The sequence below is a fragment of the Lonchura striata genome, chromosome 8, assembly GCF_050655825.1.
Source record: "Lonchura striata isolate lonStrDom1 chromosome 8, ASM5065582v1, whole genome shotgun sequence".
In the NCBI taxonomy this organism is placed as follows: Eukaryota; Metazoa; Chordata; class Aves; order Passeriformes; family Estrildidae; genus Lonchura; species Lonchura striata.
The window spans coordinates 5909309-5937204 of NC_140710.1; the positions used below are offsets into that span (position 1 = coordinate 5909309).

A 27896-nucleotide genomic window follows, 5' to 3' on the forward strand; every position below is an offset into this window, starting at 1 on the left:
ACAGGACAATTGGAATGCCACATACAGCAAGGATACCTGGATGGTTACAAGGGTCTCTCCATGTGACACAGTTAACAGATGACCTCTCTGTAAGCTGTGAAGCCTGAAGGTGACAGGACAAGAATACAAACACCAGGAGTGCTCTGAACCTGTTCACTGTCCTTCCAGTAAAATACAAAACCCCACAGAAAAGCCCCCAAAAACTAAGAGTACAAAAAACTGCACTGTACAGGACAGAAAAGGAGTAAGTTAAATTCTATATGATGTGTAGGTACAGAAACTCATGAGCCATGCTAAAAAAGCTGTCCAAGGATTCCAAAAGGGACTGGACAAACTCATGAAAGACAGACTGGATTGAATCCAGACATATTCAATTCTGGCTCAAATTGGTGAGCTGGGAAAAAAAATGGCAATCAGTGGTAGTTAGGAAAGTACTCTGAGTAAACAGATGATTGGCCATCTTCATCTTGCTTCCAAGGTATCAACAGGGAGAAAATCCAGGGGGCCAGAAGGATTTTTGGTCTGATGCAGCAGAGCCATTCTAACTGCTCAGCAATCTGTCACCATTCCCAATAGGAGGCAGAACGATTGGCTTGAATTTGCTCTTTTTTATTATTATTTTGATTAAGTCAGGAATGTGAAAGTTTCAGTGTAAGTTCCTCAGCCACAGCCCAAGTATGTGAGGATGTGAGATGTGCCTACTGGACTGAGATGAAATTTATGAATGATGTACTGACAATGCCTGAGGAGGAAAAAGTGGATGCCTTCAGGTGTCCTTTGTGACAACCTGAATAAAATACTCAGTTCAGTACATTAACATGAAATCCATATTTATAAGTCTGAGAAAGAGACACACAGAAGAACAGGAAAAGTATATTTAATTCTCTATTAAACTTCCAACCAGAATACATTTTCCCAAAACAGAACTTAAAGCTTTTACATAACTGACAAGAATTTCATCATGATCAACACCAGATTTTACCAGGAGAAAACAGGTAACATACTGATTATCTTCTCTCTCTGCTCTCCTGGCATATTTAATCTCTTTTCAAGGTGAAGAATTATCAAATCCTGTAAACCTCCAAGCAGCATTCTAGTTCCTGCTTACTTCTGGATATTTTGTTTATTTTTTAATTCCAAAGTAGTAATAAGAAAAGTATTTTATAGCAAATTCCTAAAACCTCTTCTAAAAAAACGTTGTTAGAGATCCCCTTTACAAGATCATTTTAATGTAAGCAGCAGCAAATTGGATAGAATGGAAGTCTGAAAGCATTTGTATGATCTGCTATTACAGTCTTTAAAAAATGCAACTCACTTCATTGCTATGCCAAACTATTTATAACTTTCCTCTCTTCCTTCCCAACTAACCTCAACAACAGTAAGCAGCCTAATTCAGCTCTAATTTTTACAAAATTGTCCATATTGATTAGAACAAAAGCTTTCACAAAGCCCCACCATGTATCATTTGTAAGTGTTAGTGCCTTAAGCTTAGCCATAGAGAAACCAATGGAATTGTTAAGAGATTTAAGTTCTCTAACCACAGAATTTAGGTGAGAGAGGTCCAATCAAACCCAGGCTGTGCCATATTATTGATAATGTCTAGTTTAATTCTACTTTTTTGTCAAGAATATCAAGTGCTGACTATTCACTCTACTGAACTCAAAGTTTAGCTTTGCCTGGCTGGAGCTGTAGATTCTGAAGTTTCATTGCCATGCCCATGTTCCCAGAAATCTTCAGTTTGCCTTGAAAGAATGCCTAAAAAAAAACAAAGATTCTGTGAAATGCAATACAACATGTTATCCCAAATGCACCCCTCCAGACAGTTATGGATTCTTATGGATGAGCAGTTTGGCATTTCCAACAGTTCTGGCACCTCACCTCCAGCAATAAATGCATTGTCTGGCTGTAGAACTGCAAACTGAGGAAGCTGTATTCTTATTATATTTTTGACACCTAAAGAGAATAAACTTGCTTGTTTCTCAGATTATCACAGCCACAGGTCTGTACCTGGAGCAGGCAGAACACCCCATGTTTGGGTGGTGACTGCTCAGAGCAGACAAGCTCATTATTTCAACTGCAAAGAATAAAGCCACAGTGACAGCAGGTGCCACAACTGATTTCTTAGTTCAATCCTCCTCAGCCTTAACTGGCTTTGCTCCTGATCAATTCAATTTTACAAATGTCTGTTTGTGAAGCAGACATGCAGAAAATTTGGATTTTTTTCCTCCAGACCTTGTAAGGTGATAAACTGCATGCACCAAAATACCCAAACTGTAGATGTAAAGCTGGAGATGCTTCTGAATTTCTACATGTCTATTACAACATTTCAATAATGTGTTTTATCTTAAAAATGCTCCTAGACACATTTGAGTTTGCAGAATTTACCCCATGGTTACCAGATGAAAATCCTGAAACAGTTACCCAGAGCATTTCAAATTTGGAAGCACAGAACAGCAACTTAAAATTAACTTAAACATCTGGTTTACTTGTACACTAGGACTGCTTTAGGCATACAGAGGAAAAAAAAAAATAAACCAACCAACCAACCAACCAACCAAAAACCCCACAAACTCCCCACCCAACAACAACAAATGACAGGCACTCAGTAGATGCTCACCTCAATTTCTACTTTCCAGCATCAAGATGACTCCTTACACTAATGTCAGCTCTGGGGGTAAAGCCCTCCAAAGAGAGGCCCACATTCCTTCTCTCTCATGGCCAGTTGCAAAAACTGGCTTGCCCCTCTTCTCTGCAAACCAAGCACTATTATATCTCCTCCTGGGATGTAGCACAGGACACATCCCTGCAGGATATCTGACATACATCCCTGTCCTTTCTTGATGAATCCCACTTTGGGTGATTTGTTCAGAGCACACCAAGAATTGTCATTTTTCAGATCAGCCATGGCAGTTTTGGATGAAAACATTCAAATGATGAATGATGAAGTTTGATGATTCAAACTTAAACACATTCAAAACAAACCATCCAGTTCCCTGATCATCTTTGCTGTACTTACTGTCTGAGGGTTCATTTTGCCAGTCATGAGTGCCAGCAGATCAGTGTCAGCCATTGTGATTGTACAATCTGCCTTCTTATCTGCAAGACAGGAGTTAAATGAAGATTCAAACTCAGAAATGAAAACAGTTATAGGAGCTACAACTACATGGAGAATCCTTCAGACCACAGGTCAGCAAATGATTCCTGAAGTATGTACAAGCAAGAGCCACTAAAAAATATCAGCAAGAGGCCACCCAAAGCCAACAGGCAGCTGGGCCACCTTGTAGCACAGACCACCCCAACACTGAAAAAAGATGGGCCTTCCTGAAAAGCTAAGAAAATTAATTCCTTCAAAATAAATAATAATCTACTTGTATCCAGACAGAATGTTCATTGCAAGCACTGATAATCATCTTTCAGTTTTATCAAGCTTATATTTGCTAGTATGAAGATCAGCTTGAAATAGATGAGTTTTCCCCTGTGACACTCTCAAGATATTCATTACAGACATTTCAGGCATTTCCTGCCCTCTCCTTCCATGGGAACAACATGTGCACTCTGAAAACACTCATTTGAATTAATTCAAGTACAGAAGTTTCTAGGATCTTCTTCTTACCAGAAGTAAGCTGGAAAATTATTTTAATAAACTCTGATATAAATACTGATGTGTAAATCAAAGACCTAAAACCTGCATACATCTTTTCCTGCACTCATCTTATTATTAGACTGAAATCTATGATAGAATTGTTTCCCATGCAACAGAAGACTGTGGTCTTCTTTTTGTAATAACGTAACAATGAATTTCTGAATAAATTCCCCTGTCATGTTTTTAATTAAAAGTTTGTAATGCAGGTTCATGGATATATCAGATTTTGAGGACTGGCTCTTACCTTTGGTTTTTTTTGTTTTTTTTTTTTTCATTTTCATTACTAGGGTGTATGACTTCAGATTCAAGACAAGACATATTCATGGCAAGGGTACCAATCTCGTGTCTTCAATATTTTTATGGGGCTCCACAACACCACCCAGTCTGTTTTTTATTTCTGCCTTTTTCAGAATGGAACTTGAAGTTTATGTCACTGGTACAGCACTGAAACCAATCAAGTTTTATTGCTTAACTACCTGCAGAGGAGAAGTAACTTGACAAGGCAGACCAGTTTACTGCTTACCAGTGTCTCCAACAAAGCAACTGAAGAAACAGCTACAAATTACACTTTTGGCCTAAATTTTAAGCAGTGAGAACAACAAAATCCCTGAGGCTTGATTTTCACTTTTTTTTTTTCCATTCTGATTCCTGTGAAATCATATGACAGATCTACCTGTAGCCTCTAAGAAAATACACTATTATCTCTAGACAGATTCAGTGTAGAAGATGTTTAGTTCTTGGTATGAAACACCATGGATTAAAATTGCCAATAATAAGAAAAGTTTAAAATTAAGGTAGCTCTACATCATTTTTGCTCAAGGTCGCTACAGCCTGAACGAATATGAGCCTGTATTTGTTAGTTTTATGTGTGCTGTGCAATGGCATAACAAAAGAGCACTGACCTGAATTAACTGCCACAGAACCTTTGCCATTCTTCACATCTACTATCCAAGTTGCTTCTTTCCCACCAGGGCCATCTTTTACTTTGAAGGCAAAGATTCCACCAATTTTCTTAACAAATTGCTCTCCTTCCTGTAATGACACAGAATGGGAAAGTAATTTAACATAATTTTCAGTTAGTCTTAATTTAACAGAAGTAATTAAAAAACCTTCACCATTTCTACTAATATAAAAGTATCTATTCCCTCCATTAGGTATAATTTAAACAACCATAAAAAAAAAAATCTAAACAAACAAAAAAACCTCAAACTATGACTATCTATATTGAAATCTATTAAACTAAGAGAAATGGTTCTAATAGCCTTGTCCTGACATAAGTTTGACAAAATACAATTTCTTCTTCTAATCACACTTAAAAAGCAAGCACCTAACACCAAACACAAAGTTTCTTTGGTTAGTTAGCAAGCTTCTCACATACAATCTAAATTTGCCTCCACTGAAATATCCTTATGCAGATAAGAACTATCTGGAAAAAAGGTAACTTAAAATCATGGCACCGTGTAAAAGTTTCTGGCAAAATCCAAATCTATAGCATTTGTTTCAATGAGCAGTTCTAAAGAAGTGGTGGATGCTAATACATTCCCAACAGGTTTCACACACATTCTGCTGTCAATTAAAATCCTGTTGTAGGTAAAAGAAGTAGTCAAATACCTCTTGGAGCCTCTTTTCAATCTCTTTGAAGACCAGGTGTGCTTTAAATCCATCCACAGCTGCACTGAGAGGCACAGCTGCAATACGGTCATTGCTGAAACAAAAACCCCATTCATTTAAACACTTTTAATCACATTTGCAACATCCTCAAATGACCACCAATAGGCCTAACACCAGCAAGAAACAGTTCATCAGTATAAAGCAACTCTGGTATCAAAGTGAAGCTTGCTCTCTTGCCAGCCTGAACTACAATCACTCCAGATATCTGGGTGTTCTGTGTGTATGAACTGAAGATTAATTTTATAATTTAAGTAAATCATTACTCTTATTCCTGATACTCTGGAGAAATCACCCTGCATGGCCTGAAAGCAACATGGAACCCAATTCTTGATTTCTGCAGGGGCACACAGAGCCAAAGTACAAAGAAACATCCAAAGAAACGGCAATTCAAGCAGCAGGAGGAACAGGCTCACTGCTGTTACCATCTCTTGGCAGCAGAGCCCAGAACTGTGGTCAGGTTTGATACTGCTGAAGTGACAGAATTGCTCAGGAAATGTTGCTGGAACTTATTGGGGTGGTACTGACACTGCCCTGCAGATGTGTGACAAGGTAGCAACAGTGGGCACTGTCTTGTCTGAAGGAGATATATCCATTTTGCTAACAAACCAAGGCTGTACTAACAGGATGGAAACTGTAAGGCTCAGAAAAAGCCACCAAACAAAAAGCAGAACTGTTGCAAAAACTAATGCAAAACTGATCAAGTCCTGCTGCCTTGATGCACGTTCTTACCAGCCATTACTAAAGCCACAGGCTTGATCTGGAACCAGTCACTAACTGTACTGTAGGCAAGTGATGTGAAGGATCTTCATAAACACGGAATTTCACCACCTTTCCCTTAATTACACAATGCACATCATAACTCACTTACATAAGGGGTGTCTGAGCACATCAGCCACTGCTCCATTCCAGTCTGACACACACTGGTGCAACTCCCTGTGTCAGGGATGTCCCACACAGAGCCTTTGGGAGAACTAAAGGGCTTTAAGCTTCTCTAGTATAAGATGAAATGAGTATTGCTAAGATTTCTCTGGGTTGTCTTGTACTTAAGACAGTATTTTAAAAATTCTGAACACCCGTGAAGGTGAAATGAGCCATAGGAGATTAGACTTGAGTTCTTCAGGAGAAATATTATCTGTACATGAAACAGGACTACTTCTAGCAGCACCTCAAGACTGATGATATAAAAATAACAACATTTTCCATAAAGTGACAGTAATTTTAAAGACAAAGCTCAAAGCAATGGGAAAAGGTGTAGTCCCTCTAACAGTCTTTCCCCTCAGATTTAAAACTGTACTAACACCCACTGACAAGTTATGTGAGCATGTTTGCAGAGAATCCATATCTATAATTTTTTCTCACATGGTAAAACCTCTTACAGATTAAAAAAGAGACAGAATTATCACTGACACTACAAAAAGTCACTGCTGCAGCCCTTGAAAGTTCAGTGGTTTCTCTCATCACCTCATCCACAGGTTATATTGTCACCTCCCAGGAATTGCACAGGTTTAGCTGAAACAGATGTTAGAAATATGAGCTGGGAGGAAGGGGTGTGTTTCTTTCTGAAAGGCCAGTGTATGATAAATTCTGCTGTTCACAGGTTTTCAAAGAAAACAAAGAACTGAGATTAAAAGCCATAATACCCACAATAAGCAGGTCAATCTTTCTAAGGAAATCTGAAAGTGAAAATGTAAAGGGAACTGCATTGTAAGTCTTCCCTAAAATACCAGAATAATACAAATTTTAAGTGTTTTCTCTCAATTCCTGTCCATTCGAGCACTGAGCTACAGCACAGTGCACACAACTTCATATCAGTGTTCTCTCACCTGAAATAGGCTATAATTGTACATGCAAATTCTGTAATCAGTAACACACTATCATGTGAAACGTGGCTGAAAGCAATCCTTCACAGAGCTAAACCACTAACATTGTAGCAATGACAGCAGTGGGTTCTCTGTTCTCATGAATGTCTTGCTGGTGGCACCTTGGCAGATCCCTAGTGTCAATTGATTAACTTTAATGTGTCCTGTTTTAGTCTTGGAATGTTATTTTAATTTATTTGGTAGCTTTCTTCCTCCAAACATCACTCTTCCTTACAAGAGCCATTTCTACGAGGCAGTCTGAGCACTGAGAGTCACTGAAAAGCTCAATGTGACACGAGAGTGTGTGAGTTTAAACCTCATTACAGACCTGCAGTGCTGCAGGTACACAAGAGTCACACGTGTTTTGGTTTACAGGGCAATCTCCCCCTGGAGCCGCGGCAGTAACTCCAAACAGCGAAGTTCTGCGGTTGCAGGGAGCAGGACAGGCAGGCTGGGCCAGCAGCGCTCTGTCCCCGCGCTGTGCGCAGCCCCAGCCGGGCGCTCCGGAAGGCCTGGCAGCGCAGCCCGCGTTCCCTCCGTGCCGGGGAGCCCCCGGCGTGTGTCGGCTCACCTGCCGTCCCCGGGGAAGCCCATCCTGAAGAGCGTCACGACCACGGCGCCGCCGAGCCCCAGGTTGTGCTGCAGCGCGACCTTCGCCCGCGGCACCTGCCGCCGCCCCGCCAGCCCGCGCAGCTGCCAGCAGAGCTCCGCGCACTGCGCCAGCCCTGAAACATCGAGCGCAGAGCCGCCTCAGCGAGCGCCCGCCGCACGCCCAGCGGCCCGGACACCCGCCCGCCCGAGCGGCGGCAGAGAACGGGCCGACCTTGCAAACCCGAAGGACGGGCAGCCCACTGCACCGCAGCCCTGACACTGATGATGTTCACCCCCCGGTCCGCAGCCAGGGCCCGGTCCCGCCGCACGCACAGAACCACGGAGTTGATTCGGTTGGAAAAGAGCTCCAAGATCGAGCCCACCATGCCCAAGCACCGAGTGTCAGCTAGACCGGCACTGAGTGCCATGGCCAGTCTTCCCTTCAACACTCCACCACCTCCCAGGGCAGCCCATTCCAGTGTTTGACCATCCCTTCTGTGCAAAAATTCCTCTTGATGTCCAGCCTAAACCTCCCCTAGCACAGCTTGAGGCTATGTCCTTTCATCGTGTCTCCAGCTGTCTGGGTTACAACCCTTCTTTCACGGAGCTGGAGAGAGTGAGAAGGTCCCCCCTGAGCCTCCTCTTCTCCAGGCTGAGCCCCCCCCAGCTGCCTCTGGAATTCCTCACAGGATCTTTGCTCCAGAATTTCCCCCAGCTCCATTGCCCTCCTCTGCACGTTCCTCAGACTTTTCTCTTTTCCCAGTCTCTTCCTCTCCCTTAACCTGGACAACTTACTGCACAGGTCTTTGGACAAGGCAAAGAATCTGCATTTCATGCACTGAACTGTATATATTGCCAATTGAAACACTATGAAGAGGAGAAGTTAAGAAATTTTAAATTCCAGTCATAGATGAGAAGGAACAGGTTTCATTCACATCCTCTCAGCCTCAAGGAGAGGGTGTGTACTGTGGTGCAGCCTGCCCTGGAATGGTTTGGATATTTAAGAGGATTTACACGACCCTTGTTTAGCATATAACTGGCCTCAAGACTGTTTCCAAGAGAAATGAAGTTGACAGGCTAAGACTTGTCATTTTCTGCATTTTACTGACTCTTCCTCCATCCCATGGCACTGGAAAAGCAAGAATGCCACTAAGCGTCTCTGCTTTTATCACTGTGTAACTGACAAAAATTAACATAAACCTGGCAATGCAATACTCTCACCGTTACAGATATCCACAGTCGCATTTTTCTGGAACCCTCTTTCTCCAAAGTTTCTTAACACTTCCCCTGGCCCCCACACTTAACTGCATATTGTATCTCACGGTTACAACTGTTCAGATTAAGATTTGGTGTTTCACAAGGTTCAGTTTTCTTCAGTTTCCTGATAACTTCTCATTTCCAAACAAGGAGGGTGAATTATCTTCACAAATCCAACACAGTTTAAAGAAAGAGAAAAAAAAAAGGTGGGGGGGAATCTATGCTGCTGGGAAATGGTGACCAAGTTATCTGTTGTAAACATCAGATAAATATTTTGACATCCAAGACTTAACAAAATAGGTTTCTAGTACAGCTAACAATGGTACAGGCTATTCAGAGACAGTAAAAATCCCCAAAACCAGAATTTTAAAGGATGACATCATATTAGAATAGTTATTCAAATACTATTCTGAAGCTGTCCTATTGAAAAATTATTTAGGAAAGGTTAAGCTGTGTTAAATTGCTCCAACACTTGGATTATTTGGAAAGAAAATTGGGAAGAAGCTTTGAGGCCCTCATGTTTCAAACACACTGGTAAGCACCTGCCTGCTCAAGAGCTGTATCTCTTATGTAATGGGTGTGATTAAATGAAGGTTTTGCATACCTGTGGCACCAAGAGGATGTCCCTTGGAAATCAAGCCACCACTTGGATTAATAACCCATTTTCCTCCGTAAGTATTGTCTCCTCTGTCAATCAGGTCACATGCTCTTCCTATAAAACAGTATTCATGTAAGAAAAATGTTCTTTTTTATTTGTAAGTGATTTTTCAGTTCTGGTGTAATTTATCAGAAATGCTGCATGTCAGTCAAACCCTAGGAAATGTTACAGCTCATCTTTCACAAAGAGGAAAAATTGGCAAAACTACATTAATGACACTTGCTTATACCATTGGAGAAAGCATAACATGAAAGTAAAGCATTTGGTACAAAAGTTATTTTTAATTTGCAGTTTAATTGTTCTATAGATATATACAGCATTATTATATAATCAATGTAATAAAGCTATTTATATTTTGTTCATGAAACTGCAGTGATAACTATATTTTCTGTAAGCTGTAATTTGTGACCCCTAGGACTAGGAGGGTGAACACAATCCCTCACCACAAAGGCCAACTAATGGTACCTTGGGTTGTATTAAGACATTAAAACAGTGAATGAAACCACTCAGAAAATTAATGTTTAGAATTGTTCAGCTTTCCAGACTATAGACAATTCTCCCTTTTAACCAGCTCTTACTCATTTATTCTTGTACCAGCTTCTTCAGCCTACATTACTAACACTGAAGTCTAAAAAAGGTCTGTCATGGTTCCATGGTGCCATTAAATGACAACACCAAGTTAGACTTACCCATCTAAATCCACAGTGGTTTATGCCATTTCATTAATCTTTATGCCTAATTAGTCTATCATTCCAAGATAAGTTTCATATACTATTAAGGCCAGACTGACAAAGGGTTGTGAGAACAGCACTATTAAATAACCATGCACAAGGCTAATTAGTCAAATAGACAAGTAGCACTAAGATTATTCTGCATCAATTAAAGGAATGAACCTAAAGAGTTTAATGTACCTGTTGAAATATACCTGTCAAACATTTACCATTTTTGCTGCAGATACCATAAAAACACAGCAAAAATTGCAGTAGAAAGCAAACATTCAAAGGCAAACACATAAGTCTTCCTGGAATTCCATAAATGTCTGTTTCAGTGAGAAAGCTCAGACTTAATATACCACCTAGTGCCAGAATATGGTATTTCCTCACAATTAGTTAAAAACAAATTTGAGAAAGATTGTATCAGATAATAATCTATGCAAAGCAAGAATATGTTTAGAATTTAATTATATCATGAACTGAAATAGCAGTTCAATGCAATATTTATTTGAAATCATAAAACACCCTCTTCAGCAGAAAATTTTAATGATTTTACTTACATACACAGGGCTAAATTTCACTGCCATTGAATCTGTTGTAAATCCAGAAAATTCACTGACATTAAACTAAACTGGACTGAGCATTGCTACACAGTTGACTTTAGATGCATGTTGACAACTTGCCAATAACTCTGAGGCAAAGCTGTTTCAAAGATCAGTGACTTGCTAAGGCCCCTCACAGGGAAATCTTCTCCTATATTTATATTCTTAAAAGGAAATACATAGATGGAGGGAAATCTTGGGGTAAGATTATGGTAGAATACAGCTCCAAAAAAAAGGGGCCTAAGACTGAAATCACATGAGTTCTTAATTTGGTGCTTTCCATTTTAATAAAAATAATTATCTCCACTGCTGCTGTTACCTTCTGGACACAGTCCCAGAGCTTCGTAAGTGATGAACTCATTAACTGAGAAGCAGTCATGAAGTTCAATCACATCAACATCTGTAGGTTTCAGCCCTGCTTTTTCAAAACATTTTTGTGCAGCTTTTTTAGTCATGTCATAGCCAACCTGAGAAAAGGAGAAATTCTATGTTAAAATATCATTACAGAAATATAGCTCACAGTTTAATTTTTGCACCTAATTTTAACTGTGCTTCTATACATCCTGTCAGTGAAATAAGGAGATAGTATTCCGATATATTTTAGTGCATCACGTGTCAGAGTTTGATATTCATACAATAAAAAATGTCTAGAAAGAAATAACACATTCTAAGGGTTATTGTTGGCATGCAAAACCTTTCTGGGGAATATCCTCTACTTCCTTAATCTTGATCACAACCCAAATTGTTCCTTTGCATGATTCAGACCAACAGATTTGAAACAAATCCTGAAATTGTCATGTTACGTTTTTCTATGAGCCACCTGATTGTTTTAAATTTCATTACTGTTATAAAGAGAAAAATGAAAGAAATTTTAGTTTGTTGTTAAAGTCGCTTAAAAGATAGCCTGTAAATAATTTGTTAAAAACTAGGTTTCTGATAGCCTGTTTATATGTTACTTATTGTCATTCCACAATCATACTCCTTGCTTATTCCATATCTGTCCAAATGAAATCAATTTTACAGTCACCACAAAGCATTATGTTTGCTCACTTAGATGAAAATGTTTCTAGCATCACTAGGACTTGCAGGTACTTAAAAAAAACACTAAAAAAACCCAAAAACAAACAAAAACAAACAAACAAAAAAAACACCAGCCCAAAACTATAAACAAAAGAAACTCAGAAAAACCACCCCAAAGAGTACCATGGAATACAGAATTGTAAACCTACCATCTTCATACAACTGTTTCCTTCAAATGTGCTTGGATAATCAGTACTCATTACTTGTGCTACAATTTCCACAGCTTTTGGCTGCAACTTATGCCTTTTCACAAACTCCTCATTAGCCAAAATTGCAGCTGCAGCACCATTTGATGTTGGACTGATTGAAAGAAAAATAATTATGTTATTGTTCTAAATCAGTAATGTCAATCTTCATTAGACTGTTGATCTTCCATAGATTTATCTTTTAATACAAACCAAAAAACCCAACAAACAAAACCCCACTTTCTTTGGCTGATACCACTGAAACTATAAATTCCATCAGTGCTTACTGGACACTTTCAGTAATATTTATACCAGACATTTGAAAATCATTGTATTGAAATAGAAATGTGTCACTAAAGTTTTTCAATTAAGAACAAATCAAAGCTTCTCCTTGGCTATAAACATATATACATTCCAAGAGTGCTTAGGAAAGGCTGAAGAGGAGAATTAACATTTAACAGCAATAGATGCACATTAGTAAAAGAACAGAATTACATGAGAACCCCAAAGTACAAAATTTATTTCAGCTCAGAATATTACACTGAGAGCAAGTATCTAGTGTTCAGTCATGACAAGAGTTTTCACATTTGTCTTACTTATAAAAAGTTCTACTTAAAGCAATCTGTAAATTATAACTGCCACAAAACCAGACTTTATTTAAATAGATGTCCTACCATATTTGTCTTAACATCAAGATCTATTTCACAATGCAAAGTCCTCTCCTTACCAACACTGTAAGACAGTCAAGTAATCAAAAATTTTGCGAGAATGCAGAACTTCATCTAACGTATACTCCTTTTGGAACTGGGAATACCTAAGGAAAACACACAGATGCCATATCAGATTGAGCAGCACACATACTAGTATCACACTACTAGGCAGCTATAGAGCTCTCTTTACAAAGTATAAGGCATTGGATAGAGAATTAATTTTTCATATATTTCTAGAACAATTCATTTATTTTCTCATTTCATAATAAAGAACATATGCTGGAAATACTCTGAATATATTCTAAAAATACTAATTTGTTGTGCATTAATTTTTTTAACAACCAGGGATGTTGACTATAGAGGTAGAGTACGTGACTCACGGGTTATTGGTTGAATGGCTGTGGTTCTTCCATGCAATTTTCGCAAAGTATTCTGGATTTGTCCCTGAAAAGGGGGGAAAAAAAAAAGTGTTTAAATACTTTGTTTACTCAAAGTATTTACTTTGCTGACATAACAGTTTAAATATAGTGTTGTAAGACTCTGATTTTCAGAAGCATCTTTACAAGAGACACACTGTGATGAAGACTTTCTTTAGAACTCAGCTGAGGTTTCAAAATTAGATATAGACTACTAAACATGGCTGAGTTTTAGCTGACAGAACAACCAACTCACATATTTAATACTTTCATAAAAATACAGAAAAAAGTGCATTTTATTTGATGTATTATTCTACTACTTTAACTTAAATGATCATTTTCTTATCAGTGCAGAACAGCTGCAGTGAAATTGTAGAGTCTGAGTGCATATATTTTTTCATATAATAGCCTAAAAGTGCAAATAAAAGATGCACAACAGGCCAGGCTGTTATCTTGGAGGCAATTCCTTATCTTGTCAGGGGGTAGCAAACAGCAGTGGCAGCAGCCTTGTGCCAGGTATTAAAACAAATCAAATACCCAACAGCTTTTGCCTAACAGTTCAGCCCCATGCCCATCTACCTGTCCTGAGGTACAGGGATAAAATGCAGGGAGTTATGCAACCTTAATGCCACCATTTCTTAAAACAAAATCCTATTACTTTTAAATCACTTCATAAAGAGAAAACAATGAAAAAATGTATGTTAACAGACCATATTTCTCCATATGTTCTTTGCCAGCGCTTGCAAACATCTGAGGTGCCACTGGAGCACTTGCTAGGCCATATTTATTTATCATAATTTCTAAATGTTTGTCCATAGGATTAGTTCTGTCTGCAAACTGAAAACAGAAATACAAAGCAAATAATAATTTCCTTTTCTTTTCAACACCACCACAAAACTGTCACAGATTTCAAAGAAATTAGAGGTTTTTCTAATATTTTAACAAGTCTCTGTGCAGTATGTTGCACTTCAGTGACATAATCATAAATATTGATAATTTCCCATCTATAAAAAAAGTAAATAAGCAGATAATGCTTGAGATTATAACCACTGCACTGATTCATGGCAAGAATCATTGCTACATGATTTCTATCACAGTCACTATTTTCAGCAAGGGACTTTGGGTATTTTTCACCTCACTTAAAATCCCATGATTTATATAGTTTCAAGTTATAAAATTAATATCCTAGTAGTATTTTCAATGAAGCATAGATGAAATATCCTAAAGCATGTTAAAAGCTAACTCTCTCATTTTTATCACTTGCTAAATTTAACATTTTTCACCCAAACTCCTTGAATATATTATCAAATTTGGCAGTTCTGCAGTTAAATGACATATGGGCTCTAATATTGCTTGCCTTAAGGCAAAATACAAACAAACCCACACATACTTCTCCAGTAAAAACAAATAAGAGTCAAGAAGCTCTTAGTTTTTGGGAGAGTGTGTTAACAGGTCAATCAAGTAAGTATCAGACCAGAAGACCCAGAATCTTTTCTTGATTTGCTGTGTTGTTTGAGAAAGACACTTCAGTTACTAAAAGCTTCAGTATTTTATCTGGTATTTTCATTTTCCCCCACTAACCCAGTCTTTAACATAATCTTGGCAAAATGCAACAAACATGACACATAAATTTCACATGGAATGTTTTATAATTTACTTTTTATAGTATATCATAGCTGCCATCAGAATCACAAAACTCACGAAAAGATTATTTAGATGAAACAAATTATTTCTTTTGTCATCATCTACAGCAACACAGTAAAGCAAGTGGTATATTGACAATACATCTCAGAGAATGATGGACTGTATCTCATGTACAAACATATCAAGTGTTTCAGACACTTACACCTGAAGCAAGAGATCCTTTTGCCATCCTCTCAAAGCCAAGTGCCAGAACACAATCTGCCAAACCTTAGAATAAAATAAAATATGTGGCTATTTAAAACACAATGTGTTTATAAATGACACTACGTACTAACAACTATTCCATTACAAGATATGTACACAAACACCTACCAGCTGCTCTTCCTTCCTCCTTTTTGAAAGAGTCAAAGTAAAATAGACAAGGTATTGATACAAAGATATTGATACCTAAGAATGAAAGATCACTACAGGACTGGGGTTTATTTTTAACTGTCTGACAGCAACTCTCATAGACAACCAAGCATTTATGTCTCAGCTACAAATACTAAACAATCATATACAGTGGTACTATAGTTCTCATTACAGAAACATCAGCATCGGTGCAAGAAAGTATCAAAGTCCACAAAGGAACTGCAAAAATAGGCGGAAATACTCAAGCATGGTCCGTCAGTCTGCTCTCTCCCCTCCCTTCCAAAAATGTTAAACACTTGTATTAACTTCAAGTTAAAAGAAAAAATCTAAGCTTTTTAGCAGATTCTTCTTTTCACCCTGGAGAACCTAGTGCCTGGAGTACTGTAATGCCACTTGTTCTGCACTCCTCCAAACAATTATTGCAGAAACATTTAACTGGCAGAACTGACTGGGTTCATACAGCTCATGACACAGGAAAAGATACGTACATCCTCACACACCATCCTACAGCATCCCAGACAATCTCTTAGGTGCACAGAGCACAACAACCCACCTCCTTCTACAAGCTGTCTGGCCATGAACAAAGCAGTGGATCCAGTAGCACAGTTGTTGTTAACATTGATGATGGGAATGCCAGTTAGACCTAGACCATGGTAGATTGCCCTCTGCCCAGAGGTTGAGTCACCTTCAGATAGAAATACGACATTAAAATAAGGTACAAACTCACAAAAATTTTGCTTTTTTTCGTTTGCTGCACATACACTGCCATGTGCAGTGCTATTGGTGCACTGCTACCAATTAAACTGTAAACCTGAACTTCTGAGCAGTCACTTTGAGTAGGGCTCTCAGGTATTCAAATTAAAGAACCTCAGAAACAAGATGAAACTCTTCAGATTTTAAAGCCAGAAGTTTGTCCTGGTTCTGTTTCACAGGCTGGGAATAAAAGGGACATAACTGGACTGGACAGAAGGGTCTTAGAGGTGTGGCTTGGGAGCTGCTCTAGGTATCACAGCAGACTGACCCTACTTCACTTGCCACAACACAGTCATTAATAGAGAACCAGAAGGAAAGTAAATGGAAAAATCTTTTTGGAACAGAAATAGATTTCCCCTCAATAGAAAGCTTATTGATGCCATTGCTCATACTTGATACACACATAAGTCTACAATTGTCATAGAAGTCACATTCCAATAAAACAACAATACTCACCATAAACATAACCCACACACGCCTGCTTCACTGCTGAATAAGGAATCCCAGCATCAGCTAAAGCTGCCTGGCCTAAAAAAAAAGTTTAAAAGTTGGAAAAAAAGTTTAAAACTGAAGGTAAAATAAAAAAAAAAATCAGCTTTTACAACCACAACAAGCGAACCTAGAGTAGTATGTATGAGTCTTGCATTCACAAATGAGAGTTGTAGAAATCCTTTATTATAATGTGCAAACAATTAATATAGTCTTGTATCTCATAAGGACAATTTCACAGTATTTTGAGTTCTAAACAAGCTTCTTTATCTCAAAATTTCACTCAATCAATTTCATGCATTTCATTCTGTGCTCATGAACTAAGGTTGTTCATCCCAATGAGAGTAGGTTTTGAATAATATAGGTAAGTGCTCAATTATTTAAGTGCACAATCCAATTTAAAGCTATCCTGCTGACTTCAGCCTGGAAGGGCTGACCTGGACAGGTCAGTTATGGATTTGGTAAAAGTGCTCTGATTTTAAATCTGTTTTTTAGATCAGCTTTTCCTTTATATGTATAATAAAATATTGGCTGTAAGACCTAAACTAAGCATCAGGAATCAAACAAAATGCTTTCTTACTAAATTACCTGCTTCCTTAGCCATGTCAGGATAATCAGCACTCTTCTCACTAGGCTTTGAAAACTGGCAAGAAAAAAGTAAGGAAAACAAGGTGAGAGTAAATAACAGTGAGATTTAATTCATATTTTGCTCAAATTGGTATATTTAAAAGCCTTATATTTGATTTAGAAATAAGTTTTAAATAATGCAAAAGATGTAATTTCATTAACCCAAAAGTGCATGTAGAAAATCTTTACAATTCCCAAGTACTGCTGCCAGACCCTGCAATGGCTAAAAGGAGAAAATAGTGCAACTTTATGGGAGCTGAGGGCTATTTCTGATCACTGTTAAAGAAGATACATGGCTATGGAGATGGACAATAATCCTGTCTAAAGCCTTTGGGTGGGACATAGAATAATTATAATCTTCACCAATTCATCACAATATTCACTGAAGCTTTGATACATATTTCCACTTCTTTCTTTTTTTTTTTGTTATAATCCTATTTGTAACAAGAAAATATTTGTTCTTTGTAGAGAATTTATTATACCTTACTCCTCACTGATAGAGGTGGCATTTCTATTTTCTTTGTAGTGTGACTCATTAGAGACCACTACAAGTACATGTGGTTTGGATTTTTACATCACTAACAAAGTGTCACTGCTAAAAGAAATCCTCATGCTAACTACTTATAATTCTACAAATTTGATGTCCCCTGTAAGCATATGAAAGTTATTTGCTGCCTCCTTCTGCTTATGTCCCTGACTCCAGTCATTTGTACCACTTGGCTGTACTTTCTGCAGTGCTTCCTTTCATTAATTTAGACAGAGACCCAACAGAGCAAAGGTCATAAGAAAAAACAGTTGGTGAGTTGATCATTGTAGAAGTCTGTAAGAGTGATTGATACTGCTTGGGCTAACAGAGAGAAGAGAGTACTGACAATTCTTCAAGTCATGCTCAAGTGGTAACTGAGATCCACATCTGAAAATGCAGAGACTGGGGAGCTGACAGTTACACGGGAAACGTGGACTGGTGTTGTGAGAAGACATAACAAATTTCAGTAGTCATTATATCATTAGTGTTAATCAAAGACAAGCAATACAGACTTAAAAGATTTTATTGTAAAATACTTAAGATGCAATATGGTGTGTGACAAGTTTTACTTGTCTCTTCCATGAGGACATCACAAGTGAGCTCAATAACTTCTATTACTACATTCTGTGATCTAGTCCAATAACCACAATTAACAGAATTGTCTTTAACCTTTCAGTTCCTCCCCTATCACACCACATGCTGGAGAAAGACCCATGCAGCAACAAGACAAAAAGTTATTATTTAAAAGGTGGCCAGGGAGTTTCTGACTACTCTAGAAAATACCAAAGTTATCTTGAGATTTATCTGTCTAGACAAAAGTGGTTCTTTTACTTGTCCTCTTTGAGAAACATAAAATTGCTTAGGCTGGAAAAGCCCTTGAAGATCGAGTCCAACAGTTACCCCAGCACTGCCAAACCCAGGCTGCCTGTTCCTGGGTTTGACAACCCTTTCAGTGAAGGAATTTTACTTAATCCTAACTCTAACCTTAAATCCGCCTTGTGGAAACTTGGGGCCAAGTCCTCTCGTCCCATCACTTGTTACTTGGGAGCAGAGCCCCACCTGGCTACCAGCTGCTCCCGGGAGGAGCTGAGCGGGGCGAGCCGCGCGCTCACAACCCCGGGCCGGGACCAGAACCGCCCCAGCACACCCTGCAGGGCCCTGCCCGGGGACGGGCCCTGGGCCGGCGGCTGCGGGGCCACTGTGCCCGCCGCAGGGCTGCTGTATCGCCCTGTGGAGCACCGCCTTCCCCTTGGCCGGGTCCGCAGCCCCGGGCGGGGTGAGCTTTGCGCTTTGTGCGGGGCCGGGCTCTGCCCGCGCGCCCCGTGAGGGCTCCGCCGCGCCGGGAGGGCGCGGGCGGCTCCCGCGGCACCTCCGGCTCGGCGGACAGGGCGGCGCCGAGGCCCGGGCCGGGACACGGCGGTACCTTGGTCATGCCGACGCCCACCACGAACACCCGGCGCTGCATGGCGGCGATGTCGGCGGGACAAATCTTCCTTCCCCCGCTGCTGTCGCCGCGTCCCGCGGGCCCTCAGCGACGCCGGGCGCGGAGCGAGCGCCCGGGCCGTGCACCCGCCCCTTAAAGGCGCAGCGCCCCCCTTGCGGCACCGGCCCGGCGTCCCGGCCCATAGCGCGGCCACGGTCAGTCTTACAAACATCCCTGCTTATCCTCCTGAATTCCCCCTTCACGGCGATTAGCAGACGTTTTTCCAAAGTGGAGGTGCAGTGAAGCTCGCCGCCTCCCCGGAGAAGGGCGGCGAAGATGGTGAAGGGTGCGGAGTACAAGTCCTGCGAGGAGCAGCTGAGGGAGCCGGGGGTGCTCAGCCTGGAGAAAAGGAGGCTCGGGGGGCCCTTCCCGCTCTCCACAGCTCCTGACACGGGGTGCAGCCAGGTGAGGGTCCGGCTTTGCTCCCAGGGAACAAGGGACAGGGTGAGAGAAATGCCCTAAGGTCGCACCTGAGGAGGCTTAGGTTGGACAATGGAACTTCTTCACAGAAAGGGTGATTAGATATTGGAATAGGCTGCTCAGGGAGGTGCTGGAGTCACCATCTCTGGAGGTGTTTAAGGAAACACTCAGTACCACGGTCTAGGGGACAACGTGGTGGTCAGTCATAGGCTGGGCTCGATGGTCTCAGAGGTCTTTTCCAATTCAATTGATCCTGTGGTTCTGTAATTCTTTTCCTCCAGAGATGTCTTTGGGACAGATACTTGACGAGATCGTTCTCTTTTCCTGAAACGCTGCTTGTTACCTAGAGATGTATTTACAGTGAGAGCTGAACATCTGACCCTCCATCCACTCAACTTCCCCTTCCCTCACTTCGTCATCTTTGAGGATGCCCATGGCCGAGGGCAGAATGCAAATCACAGCTCCTGCGCAGCCGGTGCCAACCTCAGCCGAGCTTCTGGCGGCGCTGTTTGCGGCAGCACGTCGCTTCCCGCGGGCGGCGGGCCGGGCGCTGCCGGTTCCGGCGCGGCCATGCTGCGGCTGTGGCGGGCGGCGCTGCGCGGGGCGCGGGGCGCGGCGGGCGCGGCCGGGGCGCCGCGGGGCGCGGAGGTGCTGCTGGGCGCGGCCGGCGGCGGTGAGTGCCGGGGCTCGGAGCGCGGCTCCGCTCCTGCCGGCTCGGCCCGGCGTCAGCGGGGCCGTGTGTTCCGGAGCGGGGGTGACAGCTCCGCCGAGTCCCGGGCGTGCATTGTTGTTTTGCTTTTAGTTATGCCTTGATACTTTTTTTTCAAGAACGCTGCTGAATGAATAGCTAGATACTCTTCTTTCCCCCTAAAGTTATGTGTGCATGCGACCTCAACGCAAGAAGTTCTGGTTTGCATAGCTTAGATTTTTCTAAAAGCATTATCGTGCAGTGATAAAGGTAGGACAGGACCTTGACATGCCTGTGCACATTTATCCACGAGAGCCACGAAGCAGTTTGAGGTTCGGTTCAGATTGCCAGGGATTTACTTTCTGTGTAACTGTTGCAGGGGTTTATAAACAGTTCTTGGTATTTTGTTAGTTACAAAGACATCAGGTAGTTACCAGCTGTACATTTCCTTTGCGGGTGCCCGCTGTTCTCTTGTGTCTGCGTTGCAGTGTGACACATCTTTGGTTCAGAGCTGGCCATAGGCAGAGGAAAAAACAGCGACCTTCCAGCAGGGCAGAAAGACCAAGCAAGGCAGGTGCAAGGTACAGCTGCAGCATCTTCCAATGTTAAGGCTTGGGAAGTGAGCAGAAGTCTAGACAATTAATAGTAGATTTTTTTTTTTTCTCTCCAAAGCATACAGAAGCCATTGGATAATAATTTACAAATCACATGTGCAAAGGAGATGTAGTAGATGTTGTGGTTTTATTTTTCTGCTTGGACTTAGGAACTTTGAGTAGAGTCCTTTCTGCTGATGAGCTTATAGTGTTGAAATTAAATGGAGTTCACTTTCAAAATGGTTCTGGAACATGAACTGAATGTGACCTGTCTGTGCTGTTCTCATGCAAACAGCAATCCCAAGAAGATGGTTTCCTTTATTAAGGGATGTACTTGAACACAGGAAGACTGTACAATAAAAAAATAAATAACATTCAGGAGAAACCTAAGATGGATCATTTGGGCTTTGGTTTTTTGTTTGGGGTTTTTCCAATTTCTGCAGCAATTCTAAGATATATGTTCTTGGATGTCCTGAACATTTTCTAAAAGTCAGCTTATCCATGATCTTTTACAGGCCTGAATTTTACTGTTGTTCTGCATAACTGGGTTTTGTAGACATGGTGTGCCACCTCCAGTTTTAAAATAACTGATTGTTTTAGAATATACTTTATATGCATTTTGAGGAAGGACAAGATGTAGCATAGGCAGATATTATTCCCTGTTGTATTACTGTGTCAGAGAACTAAATGAAGTATAACTGAAATTGTCTCCTATTACTAAGGTATTGCTGAAATCCTAATGAACCGGCCCCACGCGAGAAATTCACTGGGAAAAGTATTTGTAGATGAAGTGAGTATGGGCCTGGCCTGTGAGTGTGTTTGGAACCATGATCAATAACTAACTGCAGTGAGAATAGTTGTGGGAAATCTAAAAAAACTTATCTCATGATGAAGGGCAGTGGGAGATGGCATTGGGGCAAGGCAGGTGAACCTGGAGAAAAACAGAATGTAACAGTTACTGCCTGAGATGTGGACAGATATATTTGGGTTATTTAAGTTAGCTAATTTAAGTTAACTTATTGAAGTTAACTCAAATGCAAGTTAATGTCCTTGCTTGTGTCATTACAACAAAAGCATACTCATTGTCACACCTTAGCAGGTGACCTGTTCAAGGATGACACATCCTATAGAAAGTCTGGCTCATGCCTGGACAGGAGGGGAAGTTTTAGGTACAGCAAAGGTTAATCTCTGAGTGGAAGGAAGAAAAGAGATGGGGAAATGTGTCGTTCTGAATTTGTCATCGAAAAACCTGCAGGTTCCACTTACATGATTTCCATGAATTTTCTGGCACCTGCAGGGAAATAAACTAAAACGCTTCATCACAGATTAGGAGCTTGCTATAATTTCAGTGTATATACACCTCCATATGCCTAAACTTTTACTGTTTTTTTGGGTTTTTTTTACTCTTGTCTGCACTCCCTCCCTCATAGCTGTTCAGTGTCCTGGAGCAGCTCCGCTTCGATGAGCAAGTGCGTGTGGTGGTGTTCAAGAGCCAGGTGAAAGGAGTGTTTTGTGCAGGTGAGTAGCAAAGGCTCTGCTAATTACTCTGAAAAGATGTGGTGGCTTTGAGGGTTGTATGATAAGCAAATCATGCAGAAATGCAGTTGGCAATGAGTGCTAGAAGAAATAAATCTGTCAAAAGGGCACAGAGGGGCACCCTTGTTATTGCTGCAGCCCAGATGCCCACACTCCAAATTCCATGGACCTTACTTGACTAGAATGCTCTATTGCAAGACTTTTTAAATGGTCTGTCCTCTGAGAGGGACAGGAGGGAACATTTCAGATGTCTTTTCTTGGATTCTATCCTTTTCCTCCTTTATTTAGGAGCAGATTTAAAGGAACGTGCAAAGATGGATGATGCAGAAGTTGCAGAGTTTGTTAGAAGACTGAGAAATCTTATGGATGAAATAGGTAAAGGATTATATCAGTTGGAAAATTTATCCTAAGCCACTGTAGTGAAACATTTAGAAATGCTGTAGGAGGGGATAACCAGCAGGTTACCCACCCAGGAGTAGCTTTCCAAATGGCTTCAGCTTATGCCTGAAAGAAAGATCCAATTAGAATTAAATACCAACCATCCTGCTGCCCCTCCAAGGACAAGATGTACTTCTTATCCACAACAAAGCACATACACGTCTATGTAATAAATACCTGCTGCAAGAAAGCATTTCTTTATTCCACACTTCTGTGGAATCCTTGGGAGGCAAGTGCTGTGTTGCTTCTCCCACTTCCAGTACATGTCCAGAAACACTCAAAATATGGCAGAGACCTAAGAACACAGATTTGAATCTCTAAATGGATTTACTAAATGAATTTGTGCAATGTCGGGGGGGGGGGGGGGCTGTATCTACAACTCCCTCACCTCCCTTTTCTTTTTCTTTGCAGAATGAATATGAGTTTCTGCAAGTCATTTTCTTCCCTATTTATGAATTATTCTGCTCTCACTAGAAAAAAATACCAAAGTCAAAAATTGGTCTAAAATACCAATCAGAATTGCAATAATTTAAAAAAAAATGACAGGAGCAGTCAGAGGGGTGGTTACAGCAGAGAACTAGCTCACCTCAGAAGTTGGCATCCAGCTGCCTGAGTATTTAAAAAAGTGTCAAGTAGCTAATCTCCAGATACATCAAGTTCCTAAGATATAGGGTACCCTAGAAAAACAGTGTTTACTGTTCCTGTTTTCAGGAGCCTTGGCTAACAAAAGCACCACAAAAACTGAGCATTGTGACAGGGCCTAGGGATGGTGTGTTGTCTTTGGCTGTTTAACTGCAACAGATGGATATTCATGTCATAAATTTGCAAGGAGAGGACCGATCCCGTTTTGCATTGCAGTACTTTGTTTTTGCAAGCTTCTTCGCATGGAAGAGGCATGTTTTGCATTCTTACAAAGAAAAGAGAAGTGCAAGAAGATCATTTTTACTCTTTCCAGACTGAAAAATCTGTGGCAAAAGAAAATGAGTCCTTGAGCAATTCTGAACTGAAAGCTTTAGAACATAAGGATTTAAATTCCAGGGCCATGTGAAACAGAACTTGTGGGACACAAGTGTGCAATCTGTGCTCTCTTCTGTAGCTGCCCTGCCCGTGCCCACGATCGCTGCAATCGATGGCTACGCCTTGGGCGGTGGATTAGAGCTGGCCCTGGCCTGTGACCTCCGAGTGGCAGGTTTGTGTTGCTCAGTGTAGCAATCTCCTGGTAACTGATGGCTGCATTTTAAAGAGAACTTACACACATGACAGTGGATTGTTAATGGAATCCAGAACCTTGAGAAAAATTTAAGAATAGGTTGTACAGAAATTGTGACACTTAGTTACTATTTGGAAAGCAGTTCCCATGCTTAAAAAGTAAAGCCTAAAGAGTTCCTTTAGAAAACCATTTATTAGTAAGATTGAATAGTTATTGTAATTTAATACTGGATCAGATATAATCTGGCTAAATCTAACCTTCCCAGCTTAAATCAGTTTGGGTTGGAAGACTTGTTTGTTGTGTTTCCATGCTTCCATCCATTATATTTTATCTATCAGAGACCCGAGGTTCTAGCTAAAATTTTCTAGTTTTTGAGTTTTCTAGCTAAAATTGCTACACTGGAGTAAGCAGACTTGAGACAGATATGGAGTAAGTACTGTAGTATTCAGACTTTCTGGCTACCTAGATAAATGGAGTTCCAGTTCAGTATTGACAGTTTCCAATTTTATTGATCAGTTCAATCTGGAAAATTTCTAGTTATACAAATCAAAATGTAGCTAACCCTACATTTATTTTTTTAATAGCTTCATCAGCTAAAATGGGCCTTATTGAGACCACACGAGGACTTCTGCCTGGAGCAGGTAACCTTCATTAAATTTTAACCTTCATTAAACCTTCATTAATATTCATTAAATCTCACTTTCTCAGTTGCATTGTAAATATTTTGCCATTAGAGTGTGTTCTTGAACACTTAAAGTGTTTTGAATGTAAATTAGAAGTAGCATCTTACAGTCACAAAAGAGATCTATGAATCAAGAGTTCTGTCTCAGACTTACTCTAAATGTAGTAAAGTCCTTTACACCTTTTCTTTTTTATCAAAATACTGAAGCCTTTCAGATGCCTTCAAAAATGCTAATATATTCAGCCAGTAATTATTAAAGAAACACATGATCTCTTTATTTTGTAAGCCTTCTGGTTTTATAAGGAGACAAAATACTTCTGGGGTATTTGTCAGAAATAGAAAATGGTGTTTTCCCTGTTGTCCTAAGGTGGAACCCAGCGCCTGCCCAGATGTGTTGGAATAGGTCTTGCAAAGGAACTCATTTTCACTGGCAGACAGGTTGATGGAGAACAGGCAGCCTCCATGGGGCTGGTAAATCACTCAGTGCCACAGAACAGCGAGGGAGATGCAGCTTACCAGAGAGCTTTAACTTTGGCTAAAGAAATCCTGCCCCAGGTAAGTGCATTGTTCATGGGACCAATGTAAAGACAGGACAATGTAAATGTGCTCCCCTTAAGAGAGAGCAAACACCTGAAATTCCTTTCTCCGAAATACTGAAGCCTTGGTTCCTGATCTTTAAGTCTCATTAAGTCTTTTTGTGAATGCAGCTTCTGTAAGAATAAGTGTTAATATCCAGCTGCTTAACCCATGGGACAGGTTTAGTCCCCAGCTGCAGCCATGCAGACCTGTAGGACACATTGAAACTCACACCGTGTTCATCTGTGAAATGCAGACAACACCAAATTGAATTTTATAGGATACTTATTAACTTACTGCAAATTTCTGTAGACTAAAATGTTATTTAGAGCAAAATAATATAACAATTCATCTTTTATGAATTAATGTGAATTTAATTATTTTAAAATATTCATTGTGGTTTGGTTTTGTTTTTAATCAAGGCACCATTTGCTGTGAAAATGGGAAAACTGGCAATAAACAAAGGAATGGAGGTAATAACTATTTTTGTTTAAATACTGAAATGAATTAAAAGATTATCAGCTCTTACAAATTACTACAGTAAAAATGTTTATAACGGATGAGTTATAAAATTTTTATTTATATATATTTAAAACCATTTCAGAGGTTTTAAAATATTTCTTTAAAGATAAAAGTAAAATGGCAGGAATTGTTTTTTTTTCTGCAGACAGTAATACTGTACTTCTAATATTGAATATCACTTACTATGAGTGAGAGTGACTGACTGCTCCCATTGATTTGAGAGCTGTGAAGTAGCTTTGAGGGCTGTACTTCAGACAAACCTCACACCTTTCCTCTCCTTCCCAGGTTGACATTGCATCAGGAATGGCTATTGAGGGGATGTGTTATGCCCAGGTAAACTGCCTTCAGAATTCATTCCTGAAAGGAACAACTGTATATTAGTTATAGAATGAGCTTGACAAATGGTTTTAGTTTAATAATTCAAAATTATTCCTCCTGTAGTTCTTCATGGCAAGTTTTGCGAGCATGCACCTTTCTCAGCTAATAGAACAATATAGGGTATTACAAGATTACCATATAATATGTCTCTCAGCATGTTTTAAGATGAAGTATGAAGACTACAGGAAACTGTTTTCCTATATAGATCTGTGTTTTTTTTCTTAGGTGCTTTGTTTGTGAGTTACACTACAACCCTATCTCTTTTTTCCTAATTGCGAAACATGGAATTTTATGTATCATTGAAAGCAAAGCAATCTTAGTCTTATATCACTACTACTAAATTAGTCAGAACTTAAAAACACATCAGACTTGTAAATGGAAAACATATCTCTTTGTTTTATTTTTTTTCTCATGTAGAATATTCCCACCAGAGACCGTCAGGAAGGGATGGCTGCCTTCAGGGAGAAGCGACCACCTCAGTTCACTGGCAAATAATGCGTTCTGCTTCCCCTTGAGTTTTTGGAGATAGAGCAGGACTGAGGAGGGCCCACTGATTTCTTAGGACTATTTTTATCACACCATTCTGTGCACTTAACTCCTTGCCTTGGACTGCATTTCTAACTATTCCACTGGATTGTTTTTCTTTACAAATCTCCAAATAAAAATTTAACTTTGTACAACAGATCTTTAAAGCATGTTCATCTCAAGTAATTTATAAAGATGCATCAATGCTCTTCCAACTGCTTTGACAGAAAAAGCAGTAGTAGCACAGAGGAGTGGCCCTTGACCCCAGCTCTGCTGTGAACAGTGCAAGACTGACCCACTCCAGAACCAAAACTCACCTCCAATGAGCTGAACCAGTGCTTGAGAAAACACAGGGCCTGTATGTGCACAGGTACATAGGGCCATCACATCAGTCTATGCCAGACACCTCTCTCCATCACCTGTTTTCCTCTATTAGCTGACTGGAAATTAAGGTTATTTTCTCCTTCAAGGTTCTCCAGCACTAAAATATGACCTACAATTTAGCTCTACAGCTTCTTACAGCCCTAGACTGGGCATTTCAAATAAAATTAATTAATCAGCAAACGTGGTTTTAGGAAATGCTGCATAGGAAATGCTTTATAGGTTACCAAAGTAAGATGTGGCTTACCACATTGGAACTTCATGCTACAATAGTATCAAAGGAAATCACAGTTTCACTTACGCCAAAAGTGTGTAGGAAACTTACCAAATTATACACATATAAATTTTCTATGTAAAGATCTGCAAAGGTAAAGCACAGTCAGGATTTTCAGCCTGCACAAAAGATTGCAAATTCTACAGGTGGAACAAAAAGTTTGGAAGTTGCTTCCAGAATTATTCTACTTTGCCAGAAACTCCTGAAGTTGTACAGGAGTGTGAAGAGACCTTTCTATAAGTGGCATATACAAATAGATATAGTGCATTTATACCTTGTAGGCATGCAGAGTTTTCAACTAGAAAGAATTCTGCTCACTGATGGCCTGAAGTGTGGGGGAGAAAAAGGAAATGGG

The 27896-nt window shown here is 40.1% G+C and overlaps 2 protein-coding genes across 6 annotated transcripts; one reads left to right on the forward strand and one right to left on the reverse strand.

Moving 5' to 3' along the window:
• Positions 1–861: 861 nt before the first annotated feature.
• On the reverse strand, positions 862–19385 carry SCP2 (sterol carrier protein 2). Its single transcript, XM_021529571.3, has 16 exons — positions 19259–19385; positions 17271–17325; positions 16650–16721; positions 15994–16125; positions 15232–15296; positions 14096–14222; positions 13350–13413; positions 12987–13073; positions 12224–12374; positions 11314–11461; positions 9626–9733; positions 7745–7898; positions 5255–5348; positions 4546–4675; positions 3017–3096; positions 862–1755 (listed from the first exon to the last, which is right to left on the reverse strand). Exons 1-16 carry the CDS (start codon positions 19298–19300, stop codon positions 1660–1662), a joined length of 1605 nt encoding a protein of 534 aa, XP_021385246.1. The 5' UTR covers positions 19301–19385; the 3' UTR covers positions 862–1659.
• ECHDC2 (enoyl-CoA hydratase domain containing 2) lies at positions 19386–27045 on the forward strand. Of its 5 annotated transcripts, XM_085586251.1 has the most exons (11): positions 20372–20411; positions 20915–21007; positions 21742–21809; positions 22450–22537; positions 22844–22930; positions 24090–24182; positions 24788–24844; positions 25253–25440; positions 25884–25934; positions 26269–26316; positions 26779–27045. In XM_085586251.1, exons 3-11 carry the CDS (start codon positions 21759–21761, stop codon positions 26854–26856), a joined length of 741 nt encoding a protein of 246 aa, XP_085442377.1. In that variant the 5' UTR covers positions 20372–20411; positions 20915–21007; positions 21742–21758; the 3' UTR covers positions 26857–27045. The 5 variants fall into 5 exon arrangements, with proteins under 5 accessions (XP_021385224.1, XP_085442375.1, XP_085442376.1 ...); XM_085586249.1 differs by lacking the exons at positions 20915–21007; positions 21742–21809 and adding an exon at positions 19425–19723 and having other exon boundaries at positions 20020–20411; XM_085586250.1 differs by lacking the exons at positions 20372–20411; positions 20915–21007 and adding an exon at positions 19434–19723.
• The last annotated feature ends 851 nt before the right edge of the window (positions 27046–27896 follow it).

What these genes read in the sequence shown, in the direction of transcription:
- ECHDC2 (XM_085586249.1), top strand. Translation starts at nt 20,166, where the DNA reads ATGCCCATGGCCGAGGGCAGAATGCAAATCACAGCTCCTGCGCAGCCG. An exon ending in GAAAGGAGTGTTTTGTGCAG is followed by an intron (nt 22,538 to 22,843) that starts GTGAGTAGCAAA and finishes TCCTTTATTTAG; the next exon opens with GAGCAGATTTAAAGGAACGT. An exon ending in AAATCTTATGGATGAAATAG is followed by an intron (nt 22,931 to 24,089) that starts GTAAAGGATTAT and finishes TCTCTTCTGTAG; the next exon opens with CTGCCCTGCCCGTGCCCACG.
- SCP2 (XM_021529571.3), bottom strand. Translation starts at nt 19,300, where the DNA reads ATGCAGCGCCGGGTGTTCGTGGTGGGCGTCGGCATGACCAAG. An exon ending in TGACATGGCTAAGGAAGCAG is followed by an intron (nt 16,722 to 17,270) that starts GTAATTTAGTAA and finishes CTTTTTTTTTAG; the next exon opens with GCCAGGCAGCTTTAGCTGAT. An exon ending in AGCCATTCAACCAATAACCC is followed by an intron (nt 13,074 to 13,349) that starts GTGAGTCACGTA and finishes TGTTTTCCTTAG; the next exon opens with GTATTCCCAGTTCCAAAAGG.